Below are 19,642 nucleotides of genomic sequence, written 5' to 3'. Positions count from 1 at the left end.
AACTGATCATGATGTTCAATTACATGAATCTCTGAGAGAAAAACACTGTAATATTACATTAAGAGTGTTTCTAAAGTGATCTAGTCTTAGTGTTTTCTTGTCTATACATTGGTCTAGTTTCTCAGAGAGAGCTTAGATTAAGCCAAGATTAGGCCTTCAATCAGGACATTTTAAAACATGTCTTAGAAAAAAACAAACAAACAAAACCAATAACACTGGCATATTTGAAGATACACTGCGTTCCAAATTATTATGCAAGTGACATATCAGTAAGATTTCTGTACAATAAACATTCAGATTTTAGTTTTTCTAAGAAAATGTTTGTTTGTTTATTTATTCATGTCTTTTTAGATAACTGGTATCAATCTCAGACAAAATAATTTGCCAGGTCTATGGAAACCCTACTTAGAGGTTGTTCCACATAATTAAGCAAGTCACAGTTCTCATGCAATATGGGGAGGAAGAAAGATCTTTCTGAAGATGAAAAGCATGAAATGGTGCAATGTTGTGCAAAAGGCATGAAAACAACTAATATTGTGTGAAACTGAATGGAGATTATCGAATTATCATAAGATTTGTGAGTGATTTAGAGCACAGCAGAACTCGGTCAGATAAAGGCTTATTAATGAAAGTTCCTATCAAAAAAATGTATTGTATTAAAAGGGCAGCTATAAAAAAGCCAGTGTTGAGCAGCAAACAGGTATTTGAAGCTGCTGGTGTCTCTGGAGTCTCAAGAAACTCTCCATGCAGGCTGGCAGTTGTGTGTTAAGATGCATTTTAGCCACTCCAAACCAAACCTCACAAAGAGAAACATTTACAGTGGGTGTAGAAATACATGAAGACTCATTTTTGAATAGATTAATTCACTGACTAATGCTGTACTACAATGGATGGTCTAAATGAATGGATTTCTGGATGGTTGGTGAATGGCCACCATGTTCCAACAAGACTGTGACATCAGCAAGGAGCTGGTGGGTGATGATTTGGGCTGGAATACTGGGAAGTGAGATGGAGGGTATTAAAATGACTTTTGCAAGATATGTGGAGTTCATAACTGCTCATTTTCAGCTATGGTATAAAAAGGAGGATAGTGCATAGTACAATACACTATTGTACAATGCACTATGCACTATCCCATGCTGCAAAAAAACACCACAGCAATAAAACTGTTTGAAAATTTATTTCTAAAATCACTGTAAATGTTTCTCTTTGTGAGGTTTGGTTTGGAGTGGCTGAAATGCATCTTTACGCACAACTGCCAGCCTGCATGGAGAGTTTCTTGAGACTCCAGAGACACCAGCAGCTTCAAATACCTGTTTGCTGCTCAACACTGGCTTTTTTTATAGCTGCCCTTTTAATACAATAATTTTTTTTGATAGGAACTTTCATTAATAAGCCTTTGTCTGACCGAGTTCTGCTGTGCTCTAAATCACTCACAAATCTTATGATAATTTGATAATCTCCATTCAGTTTCACACAATATTAGTTGTTTTCATGCCTTTTGCACAACATTGCACCATTTCATGCTTTTCATCTTCAGAAAGATCTTTCTTCCTCCCCATATTGCATGAGAACTGTGACTTGCTTAATAATGTGGAACAACCTCTAAGTAGGGTTTCCATAGATCTGGCAAATTATTTTGTCTGAGATTGATACCAGTTATCTAAAAAGACACGGATAAATAAACAAACAAACATTTTCTTAGAAAAACTAAAATCTGAATGTTTATTGTACTGAAATCTTACTGATATGTCAATTGCATAATAATTTGGAACGCAGTGTATGTCAGTACAAGTTGCTTTCAGTTAAAACAGCCCAAACATGCATTTCAGTTTGAGACTAGAGAGTATGTATTAGTGGAGTATTATAATGGAAGTGTTTAAATCACATTAACAGTCACAGTCTGTTAAAGACATGAAATCAAAATTATATTTTTCATAATTATATTCTGCATATGGTCTTCTTAGATGAAGTATAACAGGTAATTTTATTCTGCCATACCAGAAAATACAAATAGCATAGCATTGATTAAAACATATTACTGTCTTAGTTTGCAAACTAACCATAACATTTTATTTAAGAAAGTTTACCTACAGTTCTACTCTTGTTTTCACACACCTCTCTCTCTCTCTCTCTCTCTCTCTAACTTCCTTTTTCACCCCATAAATCAACTCTGTTCTTCTCTCTTTCACTCATGTTCTCAATTTTATACAAATTAATGTCTGTCTTTGTACTCAAAACTGTAACAATAAATGTTGCTCCACAAAATGCTCTCTAGAATGAGAATGTCTGTCAAACTGATGATAAATCCAGATCTTGAAGCGTCAGTATTCATGCTCAACATCTTTCTATTATGATTTTTTGCAAGCAATGTATGTGTTGCACATATTTGATTGTATTTTAGTCAATGTTCCTGCAGCTCCAGAGAGATCAGTCACATGACATTGATCAGGTGATTGTGTTCAGACCTGAACGATCATGAAAAAAGATGAAACAACTCAAATCACTTCCAGCAGAACAACTGTTACTGAGATGAACATGAATGAGTGAATGAATGAATGGAGAACTTCAGATGTTAAAGACCTACATGTTCAACACAGGACAGAAAACTGCACTTAAACCATTTCATGTGGTTTTTGATGCGGATGATTTTAGAAACATTATTCAAGAGCCGAGATTAGATCAAGAGTCTGTCAGATACGTGTCTTCTGTTGAACTCTGATTCTGTGACTGTTTGTGAAATTTATCTGATTGTAATTTATGATGAGAGATCTTTATAGACATTTCTATAAAGTGTGTGTGTGTGTGTGTGTGTGTGTGTGTGTGTGTGTGTGTTTTGTTCTTCAGGTCTGGAGTTTAACTGCAGGTTTAATCAGAAAGATCCCTGTTACGCAGCTCTGGGACACAAACTCAATCTGAAGATGGTGGACACTACTGAATATAGACTGAGGATAATAAAGAGAATAAACCACAACAAAACAAGTGATCCAGTTTGTAAAGTAGTGAATGACAAGATAAGGGTGTATCAATGTGATCTTTTTAATAACAGAGCTGAAGTGACATTGATTAACGGGACTCTGATAATAAACCGTGTGATCAGAGCAGATTCAGGGAATTACACTTTAAGACTCGAGGACTCAAACGGCACAGAAACATCTGCAGATCTTCAAGTGAATGTTGAAGGTACAGTAACTCTTGTCAGACTTATTCATTTTTTCATGCAGCTCATTACTGTACGTCTGGAAGAATTTCAGCAAAAGCAACTGCATTTGATTTTCTGTTTAATTAAACTCATTTAAGAACAAGCCATGTTTGTTTTATGCATTTGTTTGACATGTGACTGTCACGTGTCTCTCCCTCCAGCTCCTATTGGCTCAGTGGAAGTGTCAATCAGCTGCTCCTCCAGTGGGATGAAGTCAGTGTCCTGCTCCTCTGACGGGGATCAGCTCATCTACAGCTGGACTCTGAATGGAGAATCACTGAAGGATGGAAACCCCATCATTGAGCTGAATGAGGAAACTGATGGAAACATCATCTGCAGTGTGAAGAACCACGTCAGTCACGGACAGAAGAACATTAGAGTAAAACACTGTCCTGGTGAGATTTTACAGTTTTTCTCGATTGCTTAAACACATTTCTTGAAACTATGCCTCATATTCTCAAAACAGTAAACACAAATCCATAACGTCTCACCCAATTCCCCAAACATCCTAATTTTCAGGTCAAAATGAAGCTCTGCACTCAACACCATTCACTCTTGCTGAAAAACCAAACTTCGCTCTCAGACACGCACACAAGCCCTCAAAAACACACACACTACAACATAGTCTTACACACTGGTGAGATCAATTCAAAACAATACTTCAGAAAACAAAAACCAGTAATAAGTTATGTTGCTTGTGGTTCTCCCCCTCACTTTTCACATGATGAACATGTGTATACATTTGCCCATTTTTTATTCCTTAATGTACTGTACAGTACAACACACCAAACAACAAAAAAATATTCTGCCCCAGCATCACATCTTTGGTCTGGGACAGGCCAGAGAATCTCATCAACATCACAGGCTGCACTGGCCCTATCCAGGCAGCGGGGGTGAAATCCTCTTGCATGCCTGATCCACCCCTGGCACACATCAACTGAAATGTCTAGTCAGGCTTCTTCTATTCCATCGTCTCTGTGTCCTACAAAAATAGAAGTACTGAATACTGTAACTGTAACACATCCTTTTTACAAAATGGAAGCAGGCAGAAACTCTATCTGTATGTAAGGCAATTTGATGCATGTGTTGTAACAGAGCACAGCACTCAAAAGTTACAGTAGAGTACACTGAGGTACACCTGCCTGTTTTCCTCCCTGAAGGTTCTTATGATCGACGTGATGGTGAAGTAACTTAAGTTTGCCCAGCCTCCCTCATACCATGGACAAGGACATGGTCAACTAGTGGCACGAATTTCATCTGAGACTCCTTGTCTTCTCGCACATCATCCTCTTCTTCTTCCTCCTCCTTCACCTCTTCCTCCACTCCTTACTGCTCTCGCTCATCCTCTTCCTCCTCTCTGGTGTCCTCAACCTTTTCAATCATGTCTCTCTGGATCCATTGTTCCAAAACTGAATGAACCCGGGCTCTTTTATCTCTCTATTGAAGGTTCTGATTGGTGTGTGATAAATTTTGACTCTTATTGTTTTCCACGTGGGTAACTGTGTGCTAATTGAGCTCAAGCTATGCTGACTTGAGTGAACAATATTGAATGCTAGTGCTTTCTAAATGACAACATGGTGTAGGCAATGAGAAATTAGGGGATTTGTGTCTAGAGTTTTGCAGTGACAGTTCAACAATTGATTCATGTGTCAAAACAGGGGAATAGTGTTTATAGTTTAGGGAAATGGGTGTGCTTTTTGATAAATGGCATTATGGTTTTGAAATTTTAGTTCAAAAGCCTGGTTATAGTGTTTAAGCAATTGACAAAAACTGTAATACATGTTCACATATTTATAAAAAAAAAACAGTGATGCAAACTGTGAGTTCTCTTCATTCACAGTTCATTCTCGAAACATTTCTGGATGAGAATTAGTTTATTTCAGCCGATCTCAGCAGTAATTTGTGTTGACGTTGTTTTTAGTGATTCTGCAGATGTTTTATTACAGGATCAACTACTGCAGCTGTGACCTCTAGTTTGACCTCTACACTGACCAGCAGCACACAGACATCAAATCATGGTACGAGTTTAACAGAACACGCTACAGGAAACATGACGGATCGATTTTGTTTTCTTTCTAATCGTTGTTTTCAGTGTGTTCAGAGTCTGTGGTGTTTGTGCTGGTCTGGAGTTTTCAGCTGTTGGTTCTGTTTGGTCTGTTAGGAGGTTTTCACATCTACATGAGACACACGTCAGGTCAGAGACATTTATGATCATCATTATGGGTTTGACATGCAGATATTAAGAGTGTGAAGATGATGATAATGTGATGCTTTTAGGAAAGAAACAGGAAGATCAAAAAGTGAGAATGAGAAGATTTAGAGAAGGACATGAACACACAGCAGAAGATTCATGAGACCAGCAGCAGATCTCATCACATCTATGAGAAATCCTCTCCTTCTGCTTTCCTGTTTCTACGATGTTCTTAGGCGACGCCAACAATTGTGAAGATTACTGTGACACACTCATCTCTGGCTGATAACAGAATATTTCCTCAATTGTAACAATAAACAAGCATTTTCTGTAAAGCTGCTTTGAAACAACATGTATTGTGAAAAGTTTTCAACTTGAATTGAAAAAGCTTGAATTCAAAACTATTCCTCTTGATCTGTGTGTGTTTGTGGTGTCTGCTGTTTTGCTGTTCGTGCTTTTAAACTTCCGCTTGAATTTGCAGAATTTTGATGATGTTTAACATTTTTAGCCACATTCGTGCATTTCTTTTCAGAATCTTTGTCACTCTAGAATATTAATAAATATTCTTCAAAAACAGTAATTTGAATCTGTGTTTAAATTAGGATGAACTTTTTGGTATTGAGTTAAATGAAAATAAAACTATTTGAAATTAAACTTTTTGCAGTCAAAAAATGCAAGATTTTTTTTGTTTATTTAATATAATTTTCATATTAATTAACAGAAAGTGCACATTAAACATCAAATTTAAACATTTGCAATTTCTAAATAGTTATCAAATAAAATTTAATTTTAGTAAATGAGTCCAGCTGTAACTCGTTTCCTCCTGCAGATGTCGCTAATGATCAGGAAAGTGTCTGTCTTTCACACTTATATGCAAGTACAGATCTCTGCAGTACAGTAACAGGAGTTACCGGATCAGTGGTGAGGCCACACACAGAGGGGCATTTTTGAGAGCGTTAACTGATTTGCTCACGTCAGAGTGTGGGTAGGGTTTAGGGGTGGGGTCAGGTGAAGAGGATCATTTTCATTGCATGATTTATAAACACCCACCAGTTTGAAAACACACACTTTTGTTCCCTAGAGACCTAAATTCATTATATGCCCTGTCCAAACACCCACACTTGTGGTCTTGACCACTTGAGAGCTCATGCATGCGACATGAAGTAAGTGCACAAGACTGTCCCATGTCTTAAAAATGCCCAAGTGTTGTGCCCTAAATGCACACTATCTTGAATACCGCTTCTGAGCAGTATTGGAGGATAAGTGTATCCCATCATGCATTATGTTTGGGAACTCACATGCCCTGAAATCACGAGATGTGAAGGAAAACATTTGACTGTAAGTTAAATTAATTATATATGACATATAATTTGATAGTAAAATATAAAGTGTTGTACATTTTATTGATGTAAAGATGAGTAGGTTGTGTATATTTTGTACATCATTTGCAACTGTTTTTTATCGCTTAAAGAATCGCCACAATTTTAAAATTGTATCTTCTGTTAGTTACATAGCGACCACTGAACAGACATTTAGAAATTTATTTTAAAATGCAAAGTACTGAAAATAATAATTTTTTAAAAATTCTGTAAACACTTGCACTTTTTGCAAGACTATGGCTGCGTCCGAAAACTGGAAAATGCTGCCTTCCGAGGACACATTTCAAGGTAGTAAGGCATCAAGGCACGTCCGAATCCAATGTTAGCTTCACTTCCTGTCTCATGAGATGCCTTCCTCAGATCGATTTTTGAAGGAAGCATAGATGTATCCTTAGCTGCCTTTGATATCCCACAATCCTGTGCTTTCCATTCTGTGACAGTTGAGCTAGAAAAATAAAGATGGCATCCGAAAGTTGCGTTTGCTGCTCATTTTGTGTATAAATGTACGATTTTGACCAACATATTTCAATTTTGATATCATTTCTATCGAGAAATTATTACTGTAATAATTAAATATTTGTTTAGTTCTCACCAAAGCTCGCGCTATATTGCTGTAGATCATTAAACTGTTACGCTGCCTCAGAAGTCTGTCAGAAATCAATTTCGTGAGGTGCCTTCATGCACAAACACTGCCGTACAAGTCATTATCTTATAAGACAGCGAGGCAGCAAGACAGCTACCTAGGTTTTCGGACGCAGCCTGTAAGTGTGTCCCATCGGATAATCAAAAGTTCACACTTGCAGTCTTCACACCTACTTGAGCACTTGAGCCAAATACAGGAAATACGTCATGGTGGTCAGAAGCAAAGACTGCAACCCTGCGCTCCATTCGGAAGGACTCGTTCCTATGCCTTAATCCTTTCAAAGTGTTTACCCTCTGGAGTGAGAGCTTCGAAGGGATGAAGGCTATAGGGGTCAAATAAACTCTTGTTTAGGAACACACTTCAGCGTCATCTTAACAAAACAATCAAGGAGGCGCCTCCGTCTTTTTCCCCCTGGTGTACTTTTTGTATTAATACGCATTCATTTACTGTAGTAACATTATAAGCTACTGCCAGTCTTTTACATTAAATATAATGTATATTGTGTCTATGTATTTGAAACATTTGAATGGACTGATGAAGGGAGCTGTAAAGTATTTTTGTTCAAGTACAATGTCATTTTGACCCTAATAATGTACCAAATCTAACTCACATAAATATTAGTAGTATAGAAAAATACTATACATACATTTATAGGTTAAATCGAACTCCGAGCCTCCTGTACCAATTCTGTGACAACAAACAACTTCCCTGTGCAAAGGATCATGGGTGCCCAAAGTGTCTATCAGTTGTACCCCTCGAAATCCTTCATTCTGAAGGGCCCTTTGAAGTGGACATGACTTTGTGTCATGCAAGGTCATCGTAAGATCTAGCGAAATGTTCGAGGTGGTCAGTGGGGTACAGACACAATGTACCAAATGTACCGATCCTATTGCGGCACATGCAGTTTAGTTGCACAATGTAAGATCACAAGTTAGCCTAATAGATTTCATCTGTTTTATTATTGCGGTTTGAAATTGTTCAATGTTTTCTACTGTTACTCAACTTTTCAATTGTTAATATTAAAATAATGAACTGAAATTAAATATTGTATCACTGTTTGCCATTACTGTACAATGTTTTACAAATGAACTACTTTTAACTGAACAAATAATCAAATAAAATACTAAATGGAAATAAAAACTGTTGAATTCTCATTTTTAAAGGTATTTTGCATTTGCAGTGAATTGGTTAGGCAGCTTTACAGCATTCTGGATGGGTGTCTCAACTGTACCTGGGTACAGTTGGAACAAAAAAGCTTCTTGTGTTTATGAGCTAATTTTGGCAAATATGACCTACTTATGGATGTTAATAATTATTAATATTTTAGTAGACAAGTAAAGGAAATGTCATATGAAAAATCACTTCTTTTCAGTCCCTAGTTTTGGTGTGGTAACAGAAAAAGCAAAATGTGTACCAACTGTACCCAGTAAAGTAGGCTAACTACGTTACCTCAGATGGATGAATGGTTGGATTCCACAACTGGTAAATTGAAACATATATAAGACAATACAGCATTTACTGTAGGAGCCATACAATTTACTGGTGACATAATTTAAAAAACTGTTCTATTGCACTTCTGATTTGGCAGTGAAATTCACCAATTTTGGGTGTGTAAGATGTGAAGGATTCAATGGTCCAGTTAGTATTTTCACCCCATAATGGCGGCTGCGCTACCGGAGCGCCATCTAGTGGCTGTTAGCAAAAAATGATAAGTTTCGCCTCTTGGGTTCTACACTCTTTGATAAAGGTCTATTACACAGCCTTTATTTTTATAGTTTATTTGACCGATTTAAAACTGCACTACAGAGCTTTAGCCTCTCTATCTCCATCTGTGTGTGGAACAGAAAACTGCATGTCATGTGGAGTAGTTTGAAGTCAGTTGTGTTTCGCTGTTATGTACAGATCAATCTGAGGGTTTGAGGAATCGACCTTTATCAAAATGTCATATAATACTATTATGTATTATATCTGTCGTTGTGGATTATTATTCCCCAGTTGATTAAACCCAATGCAACACTTCTGTGTTTACAGATATGACATAAACAATTAATTATATTTCCCCTCAAAATAGTTCCAACATCTGAAAATAGATTTTTTAGGCTTACTGTAGTGAAACAAGATAAAGAATTAGAATAGTGTTATTTTTATGTACTCTGTCAATGATAGATTTATTAATGATTATTCTGTTACTTTTTGTTAATAGATGAATGATTCAATACATTTTTTTTGTAATGCAGCTAGATAAAAAGTTAATAAATGAAAAATAATTAAACTTAGAAAAGCAGGTCGTGCTGAATTGAGTTCAGCTGTAGTTGTAGTTTCCTCCTGCAGGTGTCGCTCTCTATGAGCTCTGAGCAGCTCCAGAACTCAACGCGTCTCATGAGTCTCAGGTCCAGTAAACAGAAGATTGAGTCCAGACGGGCTGAAGGTCAGAATCATCTCTTCATTCTCTCTCTACAGACATGAAACACTAAAACATCATCACACACTCACTCAACGAGAGGAAGATCATGTAGGCCTTATTCTGCTTTAACTCTCAATGAAACTGTCTAAAGCATTTCATAAACACAGTAAAGATACTGTTTTATTTGAATCAAATTATCTCTCTCTTGTGTTGCTTTAAATAAGATTAGCACTTTTTTTTAAGGAAATGTAGCTAAAATGTTACTTCTTTTTACTCCTTTCTCATATTCATTTTTAGATGTATTTTTAGTGCAATTTTCTTTTAGTGTATTTTCTGCCTTCCCCCATATGAGGGAACTTCCTCTTTTCTCAGTGAAGTGGTCAGATATTTCCTCATGAGGAGTTTCATGAGAGCCAGAACACAGACGGACTGAAGAACAGACACTCATGTCTCCATCTGAAGCTGCATCCACACTCTTCTGCTGGGATTGGGCTCTTCTGGAAACTGGACTTTAGAGAAATGATGCTCATCTTTGGACTGATGCTGCTGCTGCTGCAAACTGCTGCATGTGAGTCAACTTTCAGCTCAAACTGATCATGATGTTCAATCACATGAATCTCTGAGAGAAAAACACTGTAATATTACATTAAGAGTGTTTCCAAAGTGATCTAGTCTCAGTGTTTTCTGCTCTAAACAGTGTGTGTTAGTGGAGTATTATAATATGTCAGATGGAAGATGAAATCAAACAGTCACAGTATGTGTTAAAGACATGAAATCAAAATGATAGTTTTTATAATTATATTCTGCATATGGTCTTCTTAGACAAAGTATAACTGATTTTGTTCTGCCTTTCCAGAAAATACAAACAGCATTCACTGCAGTGGCGTAGGCAGAATGTTATTTTTGGCAGTGCACTTTCACATTGGGTCTTAATTTTCCTACATATTCCTTAAAGTCAAAAGCATTCTAACGGATTAATTATTTTGGTAATTTCAATATTTTTTTCCTCTGTTTTTATTGAAAATAAACCGCAGTAGAACACACACACAGTACAGACGTACTACACGGTAGTTTTACGTTTAACGTTTGACATTCGGTTTCATACCATTAAACTCTCTGCGTATTTCATGTTTTGAGCCCGAACCAACTCAGATATACGTAATTAAATGTCCTTTGCATAGCACAAGATTTAATTTAAAGGAATACAATATATATTAATTAGCCCTATAAATCAATTGAACAATTTAACTGTATGACATTACGGTATCAAACTACTAGTAAAATGTTCAGAAAAATGTCTATGCAACACTGTGAATCCTTTAAACTACAACACTGTTTGACCTAAAGATATCAAACCAACTGTAAATTACTCAGAATATTATTCCCTCTATTGCACAAAGCTTGTTTTTTCAGATTATTAATCTTAATATACAATACTGAACCCTTTAAATCCATTAAACTACAACACCGTTGGACATAAAGATATCAAACCAACTGCAAAAATACACTGTACATTTGTAATTATGTTATTAGTACTTCTGAAGATAATCTTAAGAACATCTAAGTGTACTCATCTGTGCTTTTTTGAGACACCATAAATATGAACTAAAATGTGCTTTTAACATACTATTGTTACAGACACTGTGACAACTATATCTGTATTAAAAAATATGAGCTAATTAGTTACTTGTAGCACAGTTCAGTAAACATGTTCTTAAGATTATCTTAAGAAGTACTAAAGAAGAATTTTTAGTATATTAAGTACAAAATTAGTGTGTGAAAATAGAGCACTTTATTTTTTTAACCTTGGGCCTATTAGTTTGATAACATACTGTCATATAGTTAAATTGTTTAATTTATATATAAGGCTCATTAGTATATATTGTATTTCTTATATTTCTTTAAATAAGTTTGTTTATGTATATCTGAGTTGGTTTGGGCCAAATGTCAAACATCACAAGCACATTTGTAACTCCGTATGGAAACAGCATGTCTCATGTCAACATAACCAACATTTATTCACAATAGGTCCAAGCACTGCTGCAAAATAATACTCCAACTATAAAGTTAGAACAAAGCTGTGCAAAGAATCTCTTGCGTCTGTTCAATTACAAAACACAGATGTGAACTTTTTTCATTTGTGAATTAAGTCATACAACATTGACAAACAACAGCAGCTAGAATATCTATCACCCGTCCACATACAAAATAACACAAAAAAGATCTGATTATATTTAAAGTTTAAACTTTACACAGCTCTATTCTTGTTTTTTACACCTCATCACATGGTTCAGCTATTTTTTGCGTCCTCTCTCTCACTCTCTGAGAATACGTGTTGTAGTTGTTTTGAGCCGCGTGCTATCTCCTACTCAAGAAGGGTGATCTGATGGACACCAAGTGCTGGTGGCCGGTCTCCCTCCTGTGCAGTGACTACAAGCTGCTCTCTAAAGTTTTAGCTAATCGATTGGCAGAGGTTATGGACCAGGTTTTACATCCTGACCAGACATACTGTGTCCCTGGTAGGTCAATCTTTGATAATGTTTCCCTGATTAGAGATCTTCTTGATGTCTCTAAGATGCTAAATTTAGATTGTGGCTTAATATCATTGGATCAAGAGAAGGCCTTTGATCGCGTTGAGCATGTTTATTTATGGAGAGTTTTGGAAGCTTTTGTTTTTTGTAAAAAATGTATAGATCAGGTGAAAGTTCTCTGTAGTGACTTTCAGAGCTTTCTCAAGGTCAACGGTGGTCTATGTGCTCCTTTTGGAGCTTGTAGAGGTATTAGATAGGGGTGTTCCCTTTCTGGTATGCTCTATTCCTTGGCCATAGAGCCTTTGTTTCAGAAAATAAGAATGAAACTTCATGGTATATCTTTGCCAAATTCTAATGGTAATTTTTTTATTATCAGCGTACGCTGATGATATAGTAGTTATGATTAGCAAGCAAAGTGATGTACAGGTTTTATCTGAATTGCTTGGAAAATTTAAAGTTTTATCTTCTGCCAATATAAATTGGAATAAAAGTGAAGCAATACTAATAGGAAGCTGGAAAGGTGGAAAACCAAAACTTCCTGCTGGTTTACAATGGGGAAAAGAAGGTTTTAAATATTTGGGGGTCTTTTTAGGCGATGAGACAATAGTACAGAAAAAATGGGAAGGTTTAATTGAAAAAGTCAAAGGACGCCTAGAAAAATGGAAGCTTTTGTCTCCCAAATTGTCATACAGAAGACATATTTTAATTAATAATTTGGTGGCATCTTCCTTATGGCATAAGTTTGCATGTGTAGATCCTGCTTTCAAAAATCCAGACTATTCTGGTGGACTTTTTTTGGGATAGATTACATTGGGTCTCACAAAATGTATTGTTTTTGCCCAAGGAGGAAGGTGGTCAAGGACTAATACACCTTCAAAGCAGGACTGCAACCTTTCGTCTGCAGTTTGTGCAAAGACTGTTGGATGGACCATCAAATTTTAGCTGGCTTGCTGTTTCATGCCTGATTTTATGCAGTTTTGCAGGTTTGGGGCTCGACAAGGCACTTTTTTTGATGGATCCCCTAAAACTGGACACCTCCACGTTACCAATTTTTTATAAGAATATTTTTAAAGTTTGGAGTCTCTTTGTTGTTCAACGACCAGAAAACTCACATTCTCTTCATTGGTTACTGGAAAAGCCTTTAATCTATGGCTCCCGGTTTGACTTGACAGACAATTCTTTTTTTCCTGGACTTAATAGGTTGCTGATTGAATACAACATTATTACTCTGAGTCAGCTACTGGACATTGTAGGGCTGGTTTTTAAGAATGAAGCAGCATTAGCTCAATATTTGGGAATCAGGTCTATTCGTCTGGTTACCCAGTTACTCATGAAATGGCAAGCTGCGCTTAAAACAACTGAAATGGACTTGTTAACAGAGTATTGCGTTGGTTCTCGAGTTCCTAATCCCAAAGACTATTTTCCTTGTTTGCTTCTGTCTATAAATGTTAAAGGGATTACCTCTCCTTTCATTGAAAATGTTGCATTTTTGTGTAAAGACTTTTTTTAAGTACTGGTAAATCTTTGTACAGGTCTTGTTTTGGTTTTTAGCAAGAAGGTTTTAAATGGAAAAGTTGCTACTCCTTGGCGTGATGTTTTTAAACTGGATCAAAGCATAAAACCTGAGTGGAGATCCTTGTATAAACCACCGTTGATCAAGAGAACAGGTGATTTGCAATGGAGAATTCTCCATGGTGCTGTCGCGGTTAATGCTTTTATTTCAGTTTTAAACCCTGAGGTTTCTTCTACATGTCCTTTCTGCTCTGATAAGGAAACTATCTTTCATGCTTTTATGAATTGTTTTAAATTGCAACCTTTATTTCAAGTTGTAAGTAATGTTTTTAGGAGTTGTAATGAGACCTTTTCTTTGGAGATGTTTATTTTGGGGTTCAAATATGTGAAAAAAAGAGAGATTTGTTTGTCAACTACTGAATTTTGTTCTAGGCCAAGCAAAACTGGCCATTTATATAAGTAGGAAAAGGAAAATAGAACAAAATATAAATGAGAACATAGTAGCCTTGTTTTTTAACTTGGTGAAATCAAGAGTTATGGTTGATTTTCTTTACTATAAGTCTGTTGATAATGTCACATTTGAATGTATCTGGTGTTGTAATGAAGCTCTGTGCACTGTTTTTGAGGGCGAGTTGATGTTTATGCATACTTTGTGAATTTTTTTTTTTGTAATAAAAGTTTTGTTAAAATTCAAATTCTCTCTCTCTCTCTCTCTCTCTCTCTCTCTCTCTCTGTGTGTGTTTTGTTCTTCAGGTCTGGAGTTTAACTGCAGGTTTAATCAGAAAGATCCCTGTTACGCAGCTCTGGGACACAAACTCAATATGCTGATGGTGGACGCTAGTAAATATAACCTGAAGATATTAAAGAGAATAAAAAACAACCAAGATGATCCAGTTTGTAGAGTAAAGAATGACAAGATAAAGGAATGTGATCTTTTTAATAACAGAGCTGAAGATAGAGTCATTAATGGGACTCTGATAATAAACCGTGTGATCAGAGCAGATTCAGGGAATTACACTTTAAGACTCGAGGACTCAGACGGCACAGAAACATCTGCAGATCTTCAAGTGAATGTTGAAGGTACAGTAACTCTCTCATCAGACTCATTACAATCTCATGATCTCCAAAGATCTCACTCTCATGAAAATGATTCAGTTGAATCTCTGTGAAGGTTTTTGTCATGCAGCTCATTATTGAACATCTGGAAGAATTTCATCAAAAGCAACTGCACTTTGTCTTATATTTATTTCTTTATTATTTGTCAGATATTTATTTAATAGTTTGTTTGTATGTATTGTGTTTATCATGTGACTGTCATGTGTCCCTCCCTCCAGCTCCTATTGGCTCAGTGAATGTGTCAATCAGCTGCTCCTCCAGTGGGATGAAGTCAGTGTCCTGCTCCTCTGACGGGGATCAGCTCATCTACAGCTGGACTCTGAATGGAGAATCACTGAAGGATGGAAACCCCACCATTGAGCTGAATGAGGAAACTGATGGAAACATCATCTGCAGTGTGAAGAACCACGTCAGTGACGGACAGAAGAACATTAGTGTAAAACACTGTCCTGGTGAGATTTTAATACATGAATGTCCACATATTTATAAACAACCACAGCAATAGCAGTGATGAAAAACTGTGAGTTCTCTTCATTCACAGTTCATTCTCAAAGTAATTTGTGTTGACATGTTTTCAGTTTTAGCGATTTCAGGACCAACTACTGCAGCTGTGACCTCTAGTTTGGCCTTTTTGACCTTTTCATTTGTGAATTAAGTCATACAACATTAACAAACAACAGCAGCTAGAATATCTATCACCCGACCACATACAAAATAACACAAAAGATCTGATTTTCAAAACAAAATGGTTTACCTGTTACAGAATGAGCCGGAGATGGAATTGAAAAGTGTTTCCGTTACCTGCGGGCTGATGGACGGCTTTTCAATTTTTAAAAGAATTTTTATAGAATTTTGCTTAAACATCGCTGCTGTATTTCTAACATTTTCTGACACTCAACTGAATGGTTGAACACTAGTGTAAGAAAATCTCGATACACGTGAATATCGCGATATTATGTTTGGTGATACTGTATCGATTCAAAAACGCTGTATTGATATTTATTTATTTATTTACATCCAATATTCGTGGGCTGACTGTATAAAACCCAACCGCTAGATGTCAGAATGTAAACTGACGCTTAGCCGAAGAAGCGCGAGCGTTAGCATTAGCAAACCCAGCTCACAAGACGATAGAATTATTCCGCTCCCTCGGCATAGAGCTGAAGTGTGGACTCATTTTGGCTTCAACTATAAAGAACCCACTAAGGAGATCGACAAGAGTCAGTTGTTTGCTAAATAGACCATGTTATATAATTCAGAACTCGGGAAAGTCATTGAATCTGCCGATGCCATCCGCGCTCCTGAGAGGCGTTTCGATATAATATGTAATATGTACTGCACGTTTTCCTCTCAGTAACAAAATAAACACAAAACAAAAAAATTACAGCAGTGACAGCATAAAGAAAGCATCTGATCATAGAGATGTGGATATGTTTGCATCAGCTCTGCAGTTGAGCACTTCAGTGAAGGCACGTTTATTTAAATAGCACTTTATACATTAGACTGCTTTAAAACATGCAGCTTTACAGTATTAAATATAAAACAAACATTCAGTCATGAAATGGACTATGCACTAGTTGTTAAATAGTTTAGAAATTAAAAACTGCTATACTGTGAACCTTTAAAACATATACACATAAAGAATCCTGCAGTCGCTTTACTATTTTCTTTTTACTATTTAGATTGTACAAAATAGCGATTGTGATATAAATGCAAATGGTACTGTATTGGTTAAATAAAATAAAGTTGTTTGTAAGGTTTTATGCATATGGTGGTGTGTTCTTTATGACTGTTTTTTCTAAAATTACATCCTTTTTCTAAAAAAAACAACAAATATTGCAATATATCACCTTTCTTACAGTATCACAATATAACGTATCGTAACCCCTGTATCATGATACGTATCGTATTGTCAGATTCTTGGCAATACACAGCCCTAGTGAACACACACGAACTCACAGAGTCGAAATGCCTGAGACAGTGGATAACACACACCTAACACAGATGTCAATCAAACTCATCAAGCATTATCCAAAAACACGTTTTCTTTATTTTAGGATTTGAGATGTTATAGTAATGTTTGATTATATTAAAATATAATCCAATACTTTAATAAATGTAATATTTGTACAATAACTGATTATGCCCCTGATTCACTGTTTGATTAAAACATATTACTGTGTCTTATATCCTATTGTTTGGAAACTAACCTAACATTTTATTTCAAGTTTAAACTTTACACAGCTCTATTCTTGTTTTCACACCTCATCACATGATTCAGCTATTTTTCTGCATACTCTCTCTCACTCTCTGTCTGTCTCTCTCTCTCTCTCTCTCTCTTTCACACACAATCTCTTTCTCTCTCTAACTTCCTTTTTCACCCCATGAATCCACTCTGTTCTTCTCTTTCTCTCATGTTCTCAATTTTATACAAATTAATGTCTGTCTTTGTACTCAAAGCTGTAACAATAAATGTTGCTCCATAAAATGAATGAGAATGTCTGTCAAACTGATGATAAATCCAGATCTTGAAGCGTCAGTATTCATGCTCGACATCTTTCTATTCTGATTTTTTTGCAAGCAATGTATATATTGCACATATTTGATTGTATTTTAGTCAATGTTCCTGCAGCTCCAGAGAGATCAGTCACATGACATTGATCAGGTGATTGTGTTCAGACCTGATCGATCATGAGAAAAGATGAAACAACTAAAATCACTTCCAGCAGAACAACTGTTACTGAGATGAACGTGAATGAATGAATGAATGAATGAACAAATGAATGAATGGAGAACTTCAAATGTTAAAGACCTACATGTTCAACACAGGACAGAAAACTGCACTTAAACCATTTCATGTGGTTTTTGATGCGGATGATTTTAGAAACATTATCTGAGAGCCGAGATTAGATCAAGAGTCTGTCAGATACGCGTCTTCTGTTGAACTCTGATTCTGTGACTGTTTGTGAAATTTATCTGATTGTAATTCATGATCTTTATAGACATTTCTCTCTCTCTGTGTGTGTGTCTGTCTGTCTGTGTTTTGTTCTTCAGGTCTGGAGTCGTTCTGCAGGTTTAATCAGAAAGATCCCTGTTACGCAGCTCTGGGACACAAACTCAATCTGAAGATGGTGGACGCTAGTGAATATAGACTGAAGATATTAAAGAGAATAAAAAACAACCCAGATGATCTGCTTTGTAGAGTAAAGAATGACAAGATAAGGGAGTATGAATGCGATCTTTTTAATAACAGAGCTGAAGTAACATTCATTAATGGGACTCTGATAATAAACCGTGTGATCAGAGCAGATTCAGGGAATTACACTTTCATACTCGAGGACTCCGAGGGCAGAGAAACATACACAGATCTTCAAGTGAATGTTGAAGGTACAGTAACTCTCTCATCAGACTCATTACAATCTCATGATCTCCAAAGATCTCACTCTCATGAAAATGAATCAGTTGAATCTCTGTGAAGGTTTTTTTTTCATGCAGCTCATTATTGAACATCTGGAAGAATTTCATCAAAACCAACTGCACTTTGTTTTATATTTATTTCTTTATTATTTGTCAGATATTTATTTAATAGTTTATTTGTATGTATTGTTTTTATCATGTGAATGTCATGTGTCCCTCCCTCCAGCTCCTATTGGCTCAGTGAATGTGTCAATCAGCTGCTCCTCCAATGGGATGAAGTCAGTGTCCTGCTCCTCTGACGGGGATCAGCTCATCTACAGCTGGACTCTGAATGGAGAATCACGGAAGGATGGAAACACCACCATTGAGCTGAATGAGGAAACTGTTGGAAACATCATCTGCAGTGTGAAGAACCACGTCAGTGACGGACAGAAGAGCATTAGTATACAAACCTGTCCTGGTGAGAGTTTAATACATGAATGTCCACATATTTATAAAAACTACAGCAACAGCAGTGATGAAAAACTGTGAGTTCTCTTCATTCACAGTTCATTCGAAACATTTCTGGATGAGAATTAGTTTATTTCAGCCGATCTCTGCAGTAATTTGTGTTGACGTGTTTTCAGTGATTCTGCAGTGATGTTTTATTACAGGATCAACTACTGCAGCTGTGACCTCTAGTTTGACCTCTACACTGACCAGCAGCACACAGACATCAAATCATGGTACGAGTTTAACAGAACATGCTACAGGAAACATGATGGATCGATTTTGTTTTCTTTCTAATCATTGTTTGTGTTGTGTTCAGAGTCTGTGGTGTTTGTGCTGGTCTGGAGTTTTCAGCTGATGGTTCTGTTTGGTCTGTTAGGAGGTTTTCACATCTACATGAGACACACGTCAGGTCAGAGACATTTATGATCATCATTATGGATTTGACATGCAGATATTAAGAGTGTGAAGATGATGATAATGTGATGCTTTTAGGAAAGAAACAGGAAGATCAAAAAGTGAGAATGAGAAGATTTAGAGAAGGACATGAACACACAGCAGAAGATTCATGAGACCAGCAGCAGATCTCATCACATCTATGAGAAATCCTCTCCTTCTGCTTTCCTGTTTCTATGATGTTTTCAGGCAAACAATTGCAAAGATTTCAGATGACGGCAACTTTGGATCGACACGCAAAACTTTCATATACAGTGGTGTGAAAAAGTGCTTGCCCCCTTCCTGAATTTTTATTTTTTTGC

At 36.4% G+C, this 19,642-nt stretch overlaps 1 protein-coding gene across 13 annotated transcripts in view; it reads left to right on the top strand.

Moving 5' to 3' along the window:
* The window catches only part of LOC125275640, a 130,035-nt gene that overhangs the window by 245 nt on the left and 110,148 nt on the right, over positions 1–19,642 (top strand). For all 13 annotated transcript variants that reach the window (XM_048202760.1, XM_048202764.1, XM_048202762.1 and 10 more), the window contains exons 2-5: positions 2,848–3,183; positions 3,364–3,597; positions 14,616–14,942; positions 15,197–15,430. In XM_048202760.1, coding sequence (XP_048058717.1) covers positions 2,848–3,183; positions 3,364–3,597; positions 14,616–14,942; positions 15,197–15,430 — 1,131 coding nt within the window. The remainder of the gene's footprint in view (positions 1–2,847; positions 3,184–3,363; positions 3,598–14,615; positions 14,943–15,196; positions 15,431–19,642) is intronic.

The sequence above is a fragment of the Megalobrama amblycephala genome, linkage group LG9 (assembly GCF_018812025.1).
Source record: "Megalobrama amblycephala isolate DHTTF-2021 linkage group LG9, ASM1881202v1, whole genome shotgun sequence".
NCBI lineage: Eukaryota > Metazoa > Chordata > Actinopteri > Cypriniformes > Xenocyprididae > Megalobrama > Megalobrama amblycephala.
The sequence above is the reverse complement of the archived record's forward strand: the minus strand, read 5'-3'. Positions and strand labels throughout refer to the sequence as shown.